Source organism: Mustela putorius, unplaced genomic scaffold (assembly GCF_011764305.1).
Source record: "Mustela putorius furo isolate JIRA1106 unplaced genomic scaffold, ASM1176430v1.1 tig00003962_pilon_pilon_pilon, whole genome shotgun sequence".
In the NCBI taxonomy this organism is placed as follows: Eukaryota; Metazoa; Chordata; class Mammalia; order Carnivora; family Mustelidae; genus Mustela; species Mustela putorius.
Genome location: NW_025422106.1, coordinates 20,510,945 through 20,528,083, shown reverse-complemented (window position 1 = coordinate 20,528,083; position 17,139 = coordinate 20,510,945). Strand labels below are relative to the sequence as shown.

Sequence of the window (17,139 nt, the reverse complement as noted above, 5' to 3'; positions counted from 1 at the left end):
GCAATACAAAACTGGCTTCTTCTTCTTAGCCCTTTACCAATAAAACAACTGCTGTAAATAATCCTAATCCTAAATATAAAAACTAGAAATTTAACTATTCATAAAATACAATTAAATCCCATGTTTAGCAAAGGAACTACCCCTTCCCCAATCTTTATAAAATAAAGAAGCTCTTTATAAAATAAATGATGTTCAGATACAGAATTTACAGTTCAAAAAATGTCAAGTAAAATAGTTACTTCTAATGGTCTTTCTCACATAGTTGTTTTAAAATTGCCTAACATAATACACTCTAAGAACAAGTTTTTTGTGGAATATATGTCTAAGACCTGTCCTTTCATTCTCTTAACTTTTGATGAGCATTAATTCTTAAGGTTAATGTTGTTCATGTCCGCAAATTTTATTTATTTATTTTTTTTTAATGGTTAAAAGCTTTGAGTGCCTGGGTGGCTGGCTCAGGTCAGTTAAACTGGATTTTGGCTTAGGTCATGATCTCAGATGGTGAGATCAAGCCCCGTATCAGTCTTCACACTGAGTGTGGAGCCTGCTTAAGATGCCCCCTCCCTCTGCCTGTGCTCCCCTCTCAAAAAACAAATAAATAAAATGGTTAATGCTTCACTTGTTTCATTAAGAAATCTTTGCATATCTCAAAGTCATGAAGATTATTTTCCTATGTTTATTACAGAAGCTTTATTATTTTACCTTTCACATTTAAGTTTATAATCTATTTTGAATTAATTTATCTGTTAAGAGATAGACTTTGTCCAGCTTCTTCAAGACTGTCTTGAGTATTTTAGGTCTTTTCAATCTCCACAAACTTTAGAATGTTTGTCAATTTCCTCACACGCACATATATATAAAATCCTGCTGATTTTTGATTGGTATATCATTAAATATAAAGCTCAACTTGGAGAGAACATGCATATTAACCGAATTGACTTTTATGATTCATGAATACAAGAATGTATTATTTTGAATACATCAAGAATCTGCCCAGTACCACAAAATTTTAGGTACAGAGCAAACAAAACCAAATCCATGAAAAGTAAGCCAGTCTATAGCATCCTTTGCCTTTTTACTCTCCTCAGCAGCAGAAACATTAGCATTAATAATGACTGCAGTTAAACAGCATGTCTGCATTCAGAGAAGCGTCCTGTTGGTCTCATATTGATATGATTCTTTATCCTACTTATGAACCCAAGGCCCTGATTTAGGTCAGACTATACAAAGAAAAACGAATCATTCTTCTTTGGCTCTATTATCTCCTCTTTGTCTTCTCTACCCCTCTGGAGTATTCCAGAATTAAAAGACTGGGAAAAAGTAACTCTGAGAGAGATCACTGAGGTTCTCATGCCAGACTTGGGAGATTTCTTTTTTCTGTCACTTCCATTTACTTACTCATTCTTCAGATAGATTGATTGCCTACTGTATACTTAGTGCTACTGCCTAAGGACAAGAAAAAGCCCCAGATTTGTATTGCAGGGGATATTTGCAGGAATCAGTGGACCCTTAAGGGGGCTCTGAATGGGCTTTAGAGGACTAGCGAAAGCCTAACATGACATAAATATTATGTGTATGTGCACTTTTCTAAAAGAGGATGCATAGCTTTTATCAGATTCTCAAAGGAGCACAAAACTGAAAACAAAACAGAACAAAACCAAACACAAAACCCCTTCAATCATGCCTTCACCATGCTGATAATATGCAATTATGTGTGTGCATAAACGCATGCACAAGTGCATAGATGGGTAAAGTAGACAACATTTTTGCCACGTTTTATAATAGCTCCAATTCTGACTAGACTCTGGTGATAAGCCTAGCTAACAACAACCTTTAGAAAGTTAAACCCATTACTGTATCAAGGTGAATGCATCCTTAAGAAAAAAAAAAAAAAGTTTGTGTGTATATATCTCAATCAGTTAGATCAGCTAAAACCAATGAATTTGATACAGTGATTTTTTTTTTTTTTTTAAAGTAGGCTCTATGCCCAACATGGGGCTTGAACTCATGACCTCCGACTGAGCAAGCCAGGCGCCCCTGATACAGTGACTTTGAAAGTTCTATTCAAAAGAAAAATCAAAGCCTCCGAGGGCTCTGTAACTATTCCTTGACACATTAGATGCCATCCAAATTAAAATCCAACCTTCCTACAATGGCCAGGGTAATCTTTTCTAAATGCCATTTTCATCATGACATTCTTCTCTTCTCCTTCTTTCAATCAAATCTTAATCTCAAAAGGCTCATCTTAAGGTTTATCTTCTCCATATTTAAAGCATCTCTGAGCTTGTAAGTCTACAACAATTTCTCTTTTCCTTAATATTATGGTACTTGTGTAGCAGCATTCACCTGAGCTTTAAAAAGTACAGATCCCTGGGCCTCAATCCCAGAGATTCCAATTTAGTGGGTCTGGGATGAGACCCATGAATTCGTCTTTTTAAGAATCACCTTTGATGACTGTAATATACTTCTAGGTTTGGTTGCCCAGCTTTCTCCATACATAAAACAGGCCGTCTTGCCTTAATACTTAACCATGCAAGCAGTCCCCCCAGGGCACTGTAATCATAGTATTCTTCACATTACTAAACTCCTTAAGGGTAGAAAGCCCTAGAAGCTAAATAGTTTAGGAATATAGGATGTACAGAATATATGTTTTCTGAATTAATGAACATGGGCTCTGAAGCAAGACAGACTCCAATCTTGTGCCACCCTGACCTGGGGCAAGTTACTTAACTCTAAGCTTTGGTTTTCTCCTTTGCAAAGTAAGGATAACAAACCCCATCTGACAAGATTTTTAAGGATTAAATGAATTAATGTATGGAAAGCCTCTACCACACATCCTGACACGCAGTAATAAGTGTTAAATACCTGATTCCTCAAAATAGGACATTTTAAACCTGTTTTGTATCCTCCACATGATGTCTCACTGCCTCTATACAGGACGTAATAGACATTTTTTGCCTTAACCACATCAAATACCAGCTGCTTCTTGGACTGGCATTCCATACATACCAGGTATGTGGCACTGAGGAGCTTTTGGAGATCTCAGAGCACAGCATAAATTCATGATTTATAAAACAGTGGTGCCATACCATCTTCATCACTAACCATCTGTCTCACTTTTGAATATTCACAGAAGTCATACACACTCACTTAATGAGAGAGCTCAGGAGCTCCAATTGGTTACTATGTTTTGATAGGTATGATTTTCAAGAATTTCACTTATTTCTTTTCTTACACTACTCACTGACACCACCTTTGTAACTTAATTAGTTACTTATAGGAATGAGTCACGAGCAAAAATACCAGTATATATAGATAGCAGCCTATTATACCATCCCTCCTTTATAAAAGAAGCCAACATAGGTCCGAATATAATAAACCACTGAAATCCTTAGTAAGCAAATTACTACTCCCTCCTTCAAAAAACTTCTTCACCATGGATACCTTTACTTGAGTCTCTAACAGTGTAAATAAGGTTTGGCCTCTTTGATGTTGGGATGGTACTCAAACTCAAGAAATAACTAAGCAAGCACTAGATACCTTTCTAAATCACTTACAAAATTTGAGGGATCAGTCATAAATTAGCAACTCGAGTGGTATTTTCAAAGTCACTGAAACCAATTTTTAGGCAGTTCCAATTGACTGGAAGATAGCAATAACTTTTTCAACAAAGTTTAAGGAAAATGGATGTCAGAGGAGTAATCAATAAAATGAAATATGTCAAAGCAAGGAATTTCAAATAAACCTATCTATTTGATATTCCTAGTTTTACCAAACACCTCAAACTTTTCCAAATTTCTCTCTTAAAGTGAGACTTACACTTTGGCCAAAGTTCTAAAGTTCCTGGGCAAACAAGCAGTCAGACTCACAAGTAATTATTGTATTTCTGATAAAGTTCTTATTTTGGCAATTTAAATAACATAGGTTGAATACCAGATGAAGAATGTGAGGCAGTTTTTCTTTTCACATGAAATCGAAAACTTGAGTCTAATGCTAACATAACATCCCCAGGTAAGTTTTAGAGGTATCAAACGTTTACTTCGGGATTGAGGAGAAACTATCTCTCAAACCACAGTGATTCTCTTCATCATGAGTGAGTACACCATGAGTATCCTCTAAACACAGCCATAAATAAGCTAACCTATGTTACTTTAACAGCTATATTGGTTTTTAAGAAAAGAAACTGTTTCCCTACATTTTTATATTAATCTCTGATTTAAAATATTAAAAGTTAAGAATAAAGCATTTAAAATCAGGAACCGGGATGCTTGGGTGGCTCAGTCAGTTAAGCAGCTGCCTTTGGCTCAGGTCATGATCCCAGTGTCCTAGGATCGAGGCCCACATCGGGCTCCTTGCTCCGAGGGGAGCCTGCTTCTCCCTCTGCCTCTGCCTGCTATTCTGCCTGCCTGTACTCTATCTCTCTGGCAAATAAATAAATAAAATCTTAAAAAAAAAAAATCAGGGACCAATTATTTCCACTTAAATCACTCATAGTACATACTGCACTCTTTTTATGTTTAATATTAGGATCGTTCCTCAGCTAACTATTAACATTTGTTTTACATCAATTAATATTTATCTGTTGATTGATACACCTTAGAATTCACATAAATTTGCTCATTGTTCACAAAAAATAGTCTAATTTGTCTCAGGTTCCTAAACTTAATAACTTACACATTCCCTTTTTAACTCTCTTTTGCTTTCTACTAATACAATTAAGCATGCATAGGAAACAGTCTATCTCAAACATCAACTTCACTTACATTATCATGTTTAAAAAAACACAACATCTTCAATTCCCGGAAGACCCTTTTGCAGGAGACCAGATTCTGGAAGACGTTGGGCATCTTTTTGAGTGCTACTCTCTTTCCATCTCTTGGATCTGTTACTGACCTAAAGAAGCAATATTTGGGGGAGAAGGAAAAAAAGAAAAAAGAAATCAATTCCAAGCTTTGTTTTTCAATGTTTCAGAACATGACAATCATCTTTATCTTAGACTACTCAATCCACTTAATGTTTAAAAGTATCAGTGAGAAAGAAGATTTAAAACAAGTACACACTTAAAATCAAAGAGAATGTTTTGGCCATCCAACTTAATTGCCATGCTTTTTTTTTTTTAATCCTTCTCTAAATTTTTATAAACACTTTTTCTGAGAGGTCACTTAACAATTCATCTCAGGTAGGAGGGTTTTGGTGGTAAAGCCATTTTAAAAATGAGGGGTGAGTACAGATTAATACAACTTAAGTCCAATTAGTTTTATGCTTCATTTTTGGAACCAAATTCAAGATGGAAGAGATGTTCATTCAGATGTCATTTCGTTTAGTTAAACATAGAGAATTCAGACTTAATTTACTTATTTTGGCTTCTTACATAAATGAACATCTTTTAGTAATATGGATTTCAATCCTACCAGTAGCTGAACAGTATCCCCTCCTCAGAAGTCCAAGTGTCAACTTAGGGCCATAGCTTCTAGATTATGAAGACCTCTTCCCTTTTGCTTCTTATAAGCCTCTTGGTATGGTAACTGTGCCTCCTGTAGTTTTTCTTTAATAGCTCAGTGTCCCCTCCCCCCCATTTTTAAAAAAAAATCTTTTAGTCTTCTAACACTTGTATAACCAATTCCTTGAATTACATTTCCCTATGTTTGACATACTAGTATGGTTTCCATTTTTCTCACTGGACCCAAATGATACATATTAAATAGTGAAAGGAAACAAAGCAATAAATGTTAAATATGGCCAACTGACCATTTTATAAGTGATTCTCCATGAATCTTAACGTTTCTTTTCCTTCCACCCAATATATACGACTGGTTGTCCTTGTAGAATTTATTTCTGTCAAATTTATTTTGCTGATTCCTGCTTGTCATTCTCAGCTACCATCATCTTTCAGTTCCAGTTTCAGTCACCCAATGCTTTGGCTATCCTGCCCAGATTTGTGTCATTTAGAAGTCTGTTCCAGAGGTTATCAATGACTTTATCCAAGTTATTAAAACTTAGAACAGGACAGAATAGATCTCTACAACAGATACAACACTAGAAACCATCTATGAGCCTAACATCCAATTATTATTGAATTACTTATTTAACTACAACCACCTAGTTTATTTCTTCATCTTGTCCACAAGAAATCACTTATCAAATTGCTTTCCTGAAAACGAAGCATTCCTGTTACCTACTAACCTGTCTAAAGACTATACCAAACTTCTTTACGAATACCACAACTTCTTTATAAATTCATCTTTGTGATCTTAGTGATCATTTACTTCCTAAGTGCTCATGAAAACTTTTAAATGGTGCATTCTACTATTTAAACAGCATGAGGGGGTGCCTGGAGTAGGCTCAGTTCATGATCCCAGGGTCCTGGGACTGAACCCCACACAGGGCTCCCTGTTCAGTGGGAAGCCTGTTTCTCCCTGTTCCACCCCCCCCTACTGTGTTCCCTCTCTCGGTGTATCTCTCTCTGTCAAATACATAAATAAAATCTTAAAAAAAAAAAATAGCATGAGGACTCTTCTTCTGTTGACTAAAAATCTGATAAAAAAATTAAGAATTATAATTTTTAGGTTTTCAATAGCTTGAACTTGAACTTAACATTGGCGATTAACGCTTAAAAAACACCTACCCAGTGCTGGCTTCAGCAACACATATACTAAAACTAGAACATAACAGAGATTAGCACAGCCCCTGTACAAGGATAACATGCATATTTGTGAAGTGTCCCATATTAAAAACAAAAACAGAACAACAAAAAACAACCTAAACCCAAAACAGATCTACAACATTGCCTAAAAATACACATAAACATAAAATAAGAAGGAAACTGGATATAGTATTACATTCAGACTGTTAAAAGTATTTTTTTCCTGTTCAGTACACCACTTCTTTAACTAGACTAGAAGACAAAAATGTCAATGAAATAGGAAGGAAGGAAAATTTTGGACCACACATTGTTGCCAGTGTCTCTTGAGATTTCCTTAATGTAGAATAGTTACTTAGCATTCCTTTGTCTTTGATGACACTGCCATTTTTGAAGAGTACAGGCCACTTATTTGTAAACTGCTCCTCAATTTGGGTTTGTGTGGTGTTTTCTCATGATTAGATTCAGATTAGGCATTTTTAACAGGAATAACTCACAGAAGTGAAGTCTTCTCAGTGAACATATTAGGAGGCACATGATGTCAATTTTCCCCGTTTGTGGTGATTAACTTTGGTCACTTGGATGAGGTGTCTGTCAGGTTGCCACATTGCAAAATTACTCCTTTTTCCCTTGGTAATTGTGTAACTGTTCTATTCCTCATCAAACTTTGACTTACGACCTTTAGCATCCATTGATGATTTTTGCCTGAGTCAACTATTACTATGATGGTTGCCAAATGGTAGCTTAATAGTTTTAACGTCTCCAAATAGCTAGTCCACACATAAATACTCGTTTTAAAAAAGTGAGTAAATTGCTTTAACACAAGGCCCTTTCCCCAGGCCTCATATAGCACTACTTCTTCCCAACTTCTGACTTCTATTGGTCTTGACTCTACTACTCCTGGCCCAAGGTTAGTACTATGCCTTGCAGTGTTTTAAGGTAAAATTCACAAAGTAGAATTTTATTTTATTATTCATGCAAAAGCCAGTCATGCCTGTGGCTGGTAACAATATAACACTAATGAATGTGAATGGCTGTGCAGTAATTTCACGCCATGTTGAGTTTGTTCTCTCAACTTGACGTAGCAGACGCTTTAGTTCAGCTCAAACAGTACCACAGAACACAGATAAGTGTGGAAGCCTGTTACACAGGAATTCTTTTATTTTCTTTGTTACGGAAAGGCTTGCCGTGCTTAGTTCCTCTGTGTCTGCAACACCCTGGTTATTCCAACTGTACTTGTTAATGAAGCTCCAGCTGTAGAAATAATGAACAACATTTAGGGCAACTTGCCTCATTTCAGGAAAAAAAAGGAGCCGTCCCTTGATCTACAATTCACTTACTGGTCAGTTACTTTCTCTACTAAACACTGGAAGCCCTACATAGAACAGTGCATCTGTCATTTCACCTCATTATCTTCATGGGCAATCAAGTTATGCTAGAACAGGTATTTACTTCTTAGGTTTTAAATCAATGTTTGATTCTTAAACAGTATATTAAAAAATACAGTTTTAAGGTCTGTGGAAAAAGAATCCTTTCTTACATCTGCCCAGAGTACATCAATCCTTCTCTGCATTGCAAATACCAGTTCAACTGTTTTTTAAACAGAAGAATCGACAAGCCTTTCTTCAGAGAAATATAGTCAGCCAAAAGAGCAGAAAACCAAAATAGAAAGCTTTTTAGATCTGGTGTGGTTGTTTTGTTGTAGAGCTTTCTTAATCCTAGGAACTCTGACCATTGCCACAAATCTGCTTAAATTATGGACAAGCAGAAGGGCTGGAATAAAACGAGAGTGAAGCTTATTGGGGGATACATTCCCAAGCACTTGAACCCAACATTAGAACAGCTTTAGATTAGTATAACTACTAAGCAAGAATTTCCAAGAAATTATATGCTCTACATTCATTTTATAAGAAGAAACTTTCCCCCATTTGGGTTAGCAGTTTTCAAGTTCATTTTTCTGGTACAGGTTCTTAACTATTCAAAGCAAATAAATAATTTATAATGAGAATGTTTCACTCAGATTGAGAAAATCAGGTTCTTCTAATTCTATTCACATAAACTTGTAATCAGCAATCTTCTATATCTTTTGCTATACACACTACAATTACTACGTCAACTGTACCAATACAGTATGTACCTTAGTAACAGAACCTCCTAACTAGACTAAATATTTAGATTATTGCCTTTGCATTCATTTTGAAATTCATTTCCTTAAAAGTTATCTTTACTTGTATTTAGATTAAGTCAGCTTGAGAAAATAATCACAAACTATGAGGTAAAATTTCTGACAACGAATAAATCTTAAAAAGAATGTATCTTATCTGTAACTTAGTCCCTTTTATATGTTCAAGGACACTATAGGTTAAGGAATAAGGAATTTTTTTTTTCTTTAAAGATCTTATTTATTTATTTCACAGACAGAGATCACAAGTAGGCAGAGAGGCAGGCAGAGAGAGAGAAGGAAGCAGGCTCCCCGCTGAGCAGAGAGCCCGATGTGGGGCTCTATCCCAGGACCCTGGGATCACAACCCGAGCTGAAGGAGCCGAAGGAGCCGAAGGCAGACGCTTAACGACTGAGCCACCAGGCGCCCCAAGGAATGAGGAATTTATTTTTACATCTCTTTGGTCTTTCTAACCATAATTTTAACAGGCTATAGTTTGTGTACTTCGACATAATTCATAAAGTTGCACATTATTCAGAGGAATAAACTTTCCCTGCCTCCACCCAAAGATTTATGAAAAAAGATGCTCATGGTTAGGTAATTTGTTCCATCAGTTGGGGTTTTCTGATGTTTGGTTTCTCTTTTATGTTCATCCAAATTTGGTATTTGTTGAGTTAGTTCTACATATAACATATAAGAAAGAGTTCCTTTTTTTTTCCCCCCAAGATACTTCTACTGAGCTGATCCTCAAATTTGTTAATCTGATATTATAAGGAAAAAAGACTTATTATTTATTTTTTTAAAAGATTTTATTTGTTTATTTGACAGACAGAGATCACAGTAGACAGAGAGGCAGGCAGAGAGAGAGAGGAAAGCAGGCTCCCTGCTGAGCAGAAAGACCGATGCGAGACTCGATCCCAGGACCCTGAGATCATGACCTGAGCCGAAGGCAGCGGCTTAACCCACTGAGCCACCCAGGCGCCCCGGAAAAAAGACTTATGTAACAGCTAAACCGAAGCAGTAAAATTGTTCATTCTTTTCCTTGTATCTTTACATTCCAATATTGATCAGAAGAAGCAAAACATCTACATTTACTTGAAAGAGTTAAATATGAACTTAAACATCCTCTAACTCTGTGTTTAAATAAGTATAAATAGCAGTGATCCCAGCAGGTGAGACATCCCTGAGCTATTCTGATCTGTAGTGAGATCCCCAGGGGTGCTGGTAAGGGAGGAGAAATAAGACACAGGCAAATCACCCAATATCAGGCTGTCATATTTATTTTCAAATACTTGTTACTAATGAATAAGATCTAACTTTTAAGACCCCAGCCCCCCACCAATTATTATTGGTTAAGTTAAAATATAGATGCAAAATCCTCTTCTATTAATTCTTGTTGGCCCGAAAGAATTTTAGTCCTTTAAACCATGAATTAATAATTTCATCCTTGCTCCAGATGCTGGGAAAGACATAGAGACTCTTACTCCTTAGTCACTGTCAAATATCTTTGTGAGGAGTATGACGTGCCTGCAGGAAAGTTGCCACACTGTCTTTTCAGTAGGGATTTTCTCACATTGGTGGGTGAACACGACACAGCCTAGCATACCAACTCTAGGAAGTTTCCATGGCCCACTGCCCACAGTCCTCTCCTAGAAACAGACCCACGAATATTGTATGGGAAGGAGAACCACCCGCAATGAAAGACAGGTTTCTGTACAAAGATAAAAGAAAAAAATTCACAACTGCACCTTCTTCTTATATTTTAACAATTTATGCTGAAAAAGGGTTATAAGGGATAACCAAAACAAAAACTATGTAACACAAAAATGTGCTTGCTTTTAATACCACCGATGACTTCTTGAAAGATGTGTTCGGTAATAGGAATACTGAGAAATACAGAGATTAAAAAAAAAAAAATTATAGAATGACAATTTTTGTTGCACATTAGATTTAAAAATATAGAAGACACCAAATAAAAGAATGGTTTTGTTTACACAGGTTTATAGCAGCACAATTTTGATGATGTTGAAAAACTATAATGAATTTAGAAATGCAAAGTTTCACAGACCGGTACCCCCTGGGGCTAACAGTACATTATATGTTAATAAAAAATTAAAAATTAAAAAAGAAATGCAAAGTTCACATGACTGGAAAAATCTGTGTTTAATTGTTTATTATTTAATATTTTAGAGGCTAATATTTTAATAATTACTTAACATAAAATTTAAGTCCTAGTATGCTGTTAGTTAAAAGTAAAGTGAACATACCAACCAACATACCAGTAAAATGTAAATTTTGAAATAAAAAGGAAAATCTGAATATGGCTTGGAATTATGGTTATAAATCAAATGTCCATATGTTCTAGGAATGTATACTTACGTATACATAGGTGAAATGATAAGAGACTTAAGATTTCCCTTGGGGCGCCTGGGTGGTTCAGTGGGTTAAAGCCTCTGCCTTTGGCTCGGGTCATGATCCTGGGGTCCTGGGATCAAGCCCTGCATCTGGCTCTCTTGCTCGGCAGGGAGCCTGCTTCCTCCTCTCTCTCTGCTTGCCTCTCTGCCTAGTTACGATCTCTGTCTGTCAAATAAGTAAATAAAATCTTTTTTTTTTTAAAGATTTTATTTATTTATTTGACAGAGAAATCACAAGTAGATGGAGAGGCAGGCAGAGACAGAGAGGGAAGCAGGCTCCCTGCTGAGCAGAGAGCCCGATGCGGGACTCGATCCCAAGACCCTGAGATCATGACCTGAGCCGAAGGCAGTGGCTTAACCCACTGAGCCACCCAGGCGCCCAAATAAATAAAATCTTAAAAAAAAAAAAAAAAAAGATTTCCCTTAAAATACTTCATCAAGGACTGTTGAAACAAATGAAGAAAATGTTGATAATTACTGAATCTGGTGATCGGTGTAATGAGGTCAAACTATTCAAAAATAAAGAAAATACATGTTTAAAATTTTTCAAAATAAAAACAATGAAGTGAAAAAAATTAAAGATACTATTTATAATATAAAAATATCTGGTATCTGGGAGTAAAGCTAACAAAAGCTAAGTAAGCAACACCTCTACATAAAGACTAAAAAACATTATTGGGAGAAATTAAAGATATAAATAAATGAAGAGACATAACATATTCACGGACTAGAGAACTCATATTATAAAAATTTCAATTCTCCCCAAACTGATTTATAGATTCAGTGAAATTCCAACCAAAACCCCAAAAGGTTTTCTTTTCATGGAACTACACAAATTAGTTTTAAGTCTTTATGGAAATGCAAATATGCCATGGACTGCTAAAACACTCTTGAAGAAGGTGGGCAAAATTGGCTCTACCACATATGAAAACTTAACATAAAGCCACAATAGTTTAGATAACATAACTCTGGAGCAAGGCCAAAGAAATGGAAATATGAACCCAAAACAGACTCTCACATATAGAGAGCCACTTGGCTTGTCATAAAGGTGTCTTTGTAGAAAGGAAGGCTGTGCCATAAGCTATTGTCTCTCAGGTTCAAACCCATCTGTTTAAACACAACTTTATAATATTGCGGCTACAACTCCGCAAACCACATTTTGGTTTTGCCAACTAGTTCCATGTTGGGCTCTCCCAATATGGGGCTTTAGAGCAGACTACAGAGTTGTAGGAGTAAAAGGGGACTTGCCCCTTCCTGTGGGCTACCTGCCTGTCTCTTGTTTCTGGGTCACCCTAGCAACACTTCTTCACTTCAGCCATGGCAACGCCTTCCTGTAACTGCAGCTGAGCCCAGTTTATAGTCCCCGTTTGCAGAACAAGCCTCACTGCATCCTCCACCCCAGATACCAGCACTAGTGAGCTTGTATTCTCTCCTTAGATAACTGAATTACTGCTGCACGATGTTCTAAGTCTTAATAATTCCAAGCTCTTCCATGGTATTTTTCTAACTATAGCAGGAGGTAGCTGTTAGTGTACTCTTCTTGTCTTTTTTATTACCTACAATTTTAAATTTTACAAACAACTTTACAGGTAATCAGTACCTCCCCGCCACACACACATTAAAAACTGTTTAAATAACTGGTATGGTTTCTTTTTCCTCCCTAGACCCTGACAGATACAACATTCTTTTCAATGTATGGTATAGAACAACTAGATATCCATATGGAAAAACAAAATGAATCTTTACTCTTATTTCATTCTGTACACAAATTCCAGGTGGATTGTAGATAATAAATGTGAGAAGCAAAATCATACAGCTTTTAGAAGATAACATGTAGTAGAATATCTTTAAAACACTGGGGCAGGGAAAGAGTTCTTCAGTAGGACACAAAAAACGCAAATCATAATACAAAAGAAAAATTCATGTATTTTACTACTTTAAATTCAAGAACTTCTTTTCATTTTACGTACATTGTTAAGAGTAAAATGCAAGTCATGCAGAAGACATCTGTACTACACATATAAGGAATAAAGTGCTTATCCAGAGACATGCAGAATTCACACATACCAATTTTTAAAAGTGCTAAATAGGCATTTAACAAAAAAGGATAATCCAAACAGCTAATAAACATATGAAAGGACCTTAACCTTATTAGTCATTTGGGAAATGAAAATTAAAACTGTAATGAGTGGACAACACCAAATTTTTAGTGACAATATGGTACAATGGCAATTCTTATAGACTGCTAATAGGAATGTAAATTGATATAATCGCTATGGAAAACAGATTGGCTTCATATACTAAAATGAAGATATAAATACAATGTGACCCAGAAACTTGACTTCAATGTGTATACCTCAAAGGAATGTGCACACTTATCACTAAACATATGAGTGTGTTCACAGTACCCTTAAAAATGGAAACAATCCAAATATCCATGAACAGAACAGATTAACAAATTGTTGTCTATTCATATAATGGAAAACTCTACATTGATTAAAATGAACTACTGCTATGTGCAACAACATAGATGAATCTCATACACCGGATTTTGAACAAAAGAAACCAGTCACAAATAATGTAAGATTTTGTTTCCATAATATTAAAAATATAAGCAAAGTTGAACTCTAATGTTTAGGGTGTATACTTAAGAGACAGAAACTATTCAGAGAGGAAGTAGTTACCATAAAATCAGTATAGTGGTTATCTTGGGGAGGCAATGATGACGGGGGAGACTAGAAGGGACTTGTGTGAGCTAGCGATGTCCTATTTTTTATATGAATGGTGGCAACAGAGGTGTGTACTTTATGATAAATCACTGAGCTATATGTTTTCTGTACATTTATATATTTCTATTATTATATAACTAAAAAGGTAAAGATAAATTTCTCAATTAAAATTTTGAGCATAGGGGCGCCTGGGTGGCTCAGTGGGTTAAAGCCTCTGCCTTGGGCTCAGGTCATGATCCCAGGGTCCTGGAATCGAGCCTCATATCATGCTCTCTGCTCAGCGGGGAGCCTGCTTCCCTTCCTCTCTCTGCCTGCCTCTCTGTCTACTTGTGATCTCTGTCAAATAAATAAATAAAATCTTAAAAAAAATTATTTTTTGAGCATAAAAAGGCATTTCAGGTTGAAGTCTGTATAGGTAATTTTTTAAAGAGGACAATTCTTTTTTTTTTTTTTTTTGTAAAAATACACATCTATACCAGCCCAATGAATACTCTCCTGTATTTCCTTGTGCCACTGGTTTATTTTGTAGTAAGGAGTATACATACTATCTTTCTTATGTTTTGGTAGAATTCCAAAGGAATTTGCTTACTTAAAAAAATAAACATTTTCTTCATCATTACACAAGAATATGCTAGTAAGAAACATTCCACAGGAGAGTGCTGTCAGCAGAATTATAGCAGAACTACAGTCCCACCCCTAATCTAATCACAATCTCCTAAGTTCTTCCATTGTAAAGCAAACTGCTGAAGCAGCTACAATATATAGATGTGCTTCAGGTTTTTAATTAGTCTTTTAAAAATAACCAAAACCAAAAATGCTGCAAATATAAAGCAGGAGGCAGGACTTCCAGCTGTGGCAATCTGAAGAGGTCAGCAAATCCTTTCCCCTCAAAACTACTATAAAACTGGACAAAATGTCAAAAACGATCATTTCAGGACTCCAGAAAAACAGCCAAAGTCAAACAACAAATTCAAAAGTGTTTATTTATGAAAAGTTATGGACCTATGGGTAAGAAGAACAATGAGAGTCAGTGATGTTACTACTTGGCTGCTCCTTACCCCCACCCAAGCACAGTCCATGCAGTAGTTGGCCATAAAACGCAGCAATTTCACTGCCTGAGGTTGCTGATGTGATCTGAAGTGGAGGATGAAAACCCCACACCCAGTAGCATTGACCATGAAAGCATTAAACTCAACTGGAGAAGAAAAAACTGCAAATCTGGGGCGCCTGGGTGGCTCAGTGGGTTAAGCCTCTGCCTTTGGTTCAGGTCATGATCCTGGGGTCCTGGGGTCCAGCCCCGCATTGGGCTCTCTGCTCAGCGGGGAGCCTGCTTCCTCATCTCTTTCTCTGCCTGCCTCTCTGCCTACTGTGATCTCTGTCAAATAAATAAAATCTTTAAAAAAAATTTGCGAATCTGAGGTTGCTATTCCAGCTGGGACATAAATCCTGAAATTTAACAAGGAGATTCTGGAAATGAGAGCCACAGTGGGCTAGGTAAACTCTCTACACATCCCTGGCTAACTGGAGGCTGCTCATATATTCAGAGCTGATCTGAGGGGGCCTAAGCTCTGCACATACTCGTGATTGAATGAGAGCCTTGCCACATGTGAAGGGAAGAACTCAGAGGCTTGGGAGAAAATAAAAGCTGGGGCATAGCTGAAAACTAGATGAGCTCCCTAACATAATCGAAGGATAGAAGCCTTACTGGCTCAAGATATTTGAGCACAATCTTCAACCAATCACTAGCTGACACTAAGCTACAGAGACACAAAGGGGCACCCCAAGCAGGCCAGCCTAAAAATTAAAATATAATTTTTAACAACTGGAGTGGCTGTACCCCATGGGGGAGAAAGACTGTGCACATTAAGTCCAGTCAAGTTACTGAAATATAAGCAAACATACACAAGTAACAGCAATATGTCAATAAAGACAACCCTCAGATGGGAGGGAGGCTGGGGAGGAATCAGATCCAGAGTTGTTACAATATATTATTAAATATGTCCAATTTTTAACAAAAGAATTATAAGACATGTGAATAAACAGTAAAATGTGACTCATACTCAGGAGAAGAAGCAGTCAATAGAAATCGTTTCTGAGTGAGCCCAGAAGTTGTATTCAGTAACACTTCAAAAGCAGCTATTACAAATATGTTCAAAGAATTAAAGGACATTACCACTATAAATATCTGGGTGTACGTGCTCCTTCAGATCCCTATATTTGTATCTTTAGGGTAAATACCCAGTAGTGAGACTTCTGGGTCGTAGGGTAGCTCTATTTTCAACTCTTTGAGGAACCTCCATGCTGTCTTCCAGAGTAGCTGTACCCGCTTGCATTCCCACCAACATTGTAGGAGGGTTCCCCCTTCTCTGCATCCTTGCTGACATCTATTGTTTCCTGACTTGTTAGTTTTAGCCAAACTATGGAAAGAACCTAGATGTCCATCAATAGATGAATGGATAAAGAAGACGTGGTGTATATATTCAATGGAATACTATGCAGCCATCAAAAGAAACGAAATCTTGCCATTTGCAATGAGGTGGATGGAACTAGAGGGTATTATGCTGAGTGAAATAAGTCAATCAGAGAAAGATAATTATCATACGATCTCTCTGATAATGAGGAATTTCAGAGGCAGGGTAGGGGTCTGAGGGGTAGGGAAGGAAAAAATGAAACAAGATGGGCTCATGAGGGAAACAAACCATAAGAGACTCTTCATTTCACAAAACAAACTGAGGATTGCTAGGGGGTGGGGAGAGGGTGGCTGGGTTATGGACATTGGGGAGGGTATGTGCTGTGGTGAGTGCTGTGAAATGTGTGAGCCTGATTATTCACAGACCTGTACCCCTGGGGCAAATAATACATTATATGTTAATAAAAATAATTTTAAAAAAGAATTATAGGAAATCATGCTTAAAGAATTTTTTTAAATGGTGACAATGACAACAAGTAGGATATCACAATATAGAAACAAACTAAAAAAGAAAGAAATCAAATTCTAGAGTTGAAAAGTACAGTATTAGAAATGAAAAATTCAGGGGCGCCTTGGTGGCTCAGTGGGTTGAGGCCTCTGCCTTTGGCTCAGGTCGTGATCCCAGGTCCTGGGATTGAGCCCTGCATCGGGCTCTCTGCTCAGCAGGGAGCCTCCTTCCTCCTCTCTCTCTCTGCCTGCCTCTCTGCCTACTTGTGATCTCTGTT

General features: G+C 36.8%; 1 protein-coding gene and 1 non-coding gene across 2 annotated transcripts in view; one reads left to right on the top strand and one right to left on the bottom strand.

The window, feature by feature from the left end:
* The window catches only part of NLK (nemo like kinase), a 170,613-nt gene that overhangs the window by 67,347 nt on the left and 86,127 nt on the right, over window positions 1-17,139 (bottom strand). The window contains exon 2 of the mRNA XM_004747027.3: window positions 4,764-4,893. Within this exon, the coding sequence (XP_004747084.1) occupies window positions 4,764-4,893 (130 nt within the window). The remainder of the gene's footprint in view (window positions 1-4,763; window positions 4,894-17,139) is intronic.
* On the top strand, window positions 6,629-6,732 carry LOC123389229. The gene has a single exon (XR_006603826.1). It is a non-coding gene; the product is annotated as a U6 spliceosomal RNA (small nuclear RNA).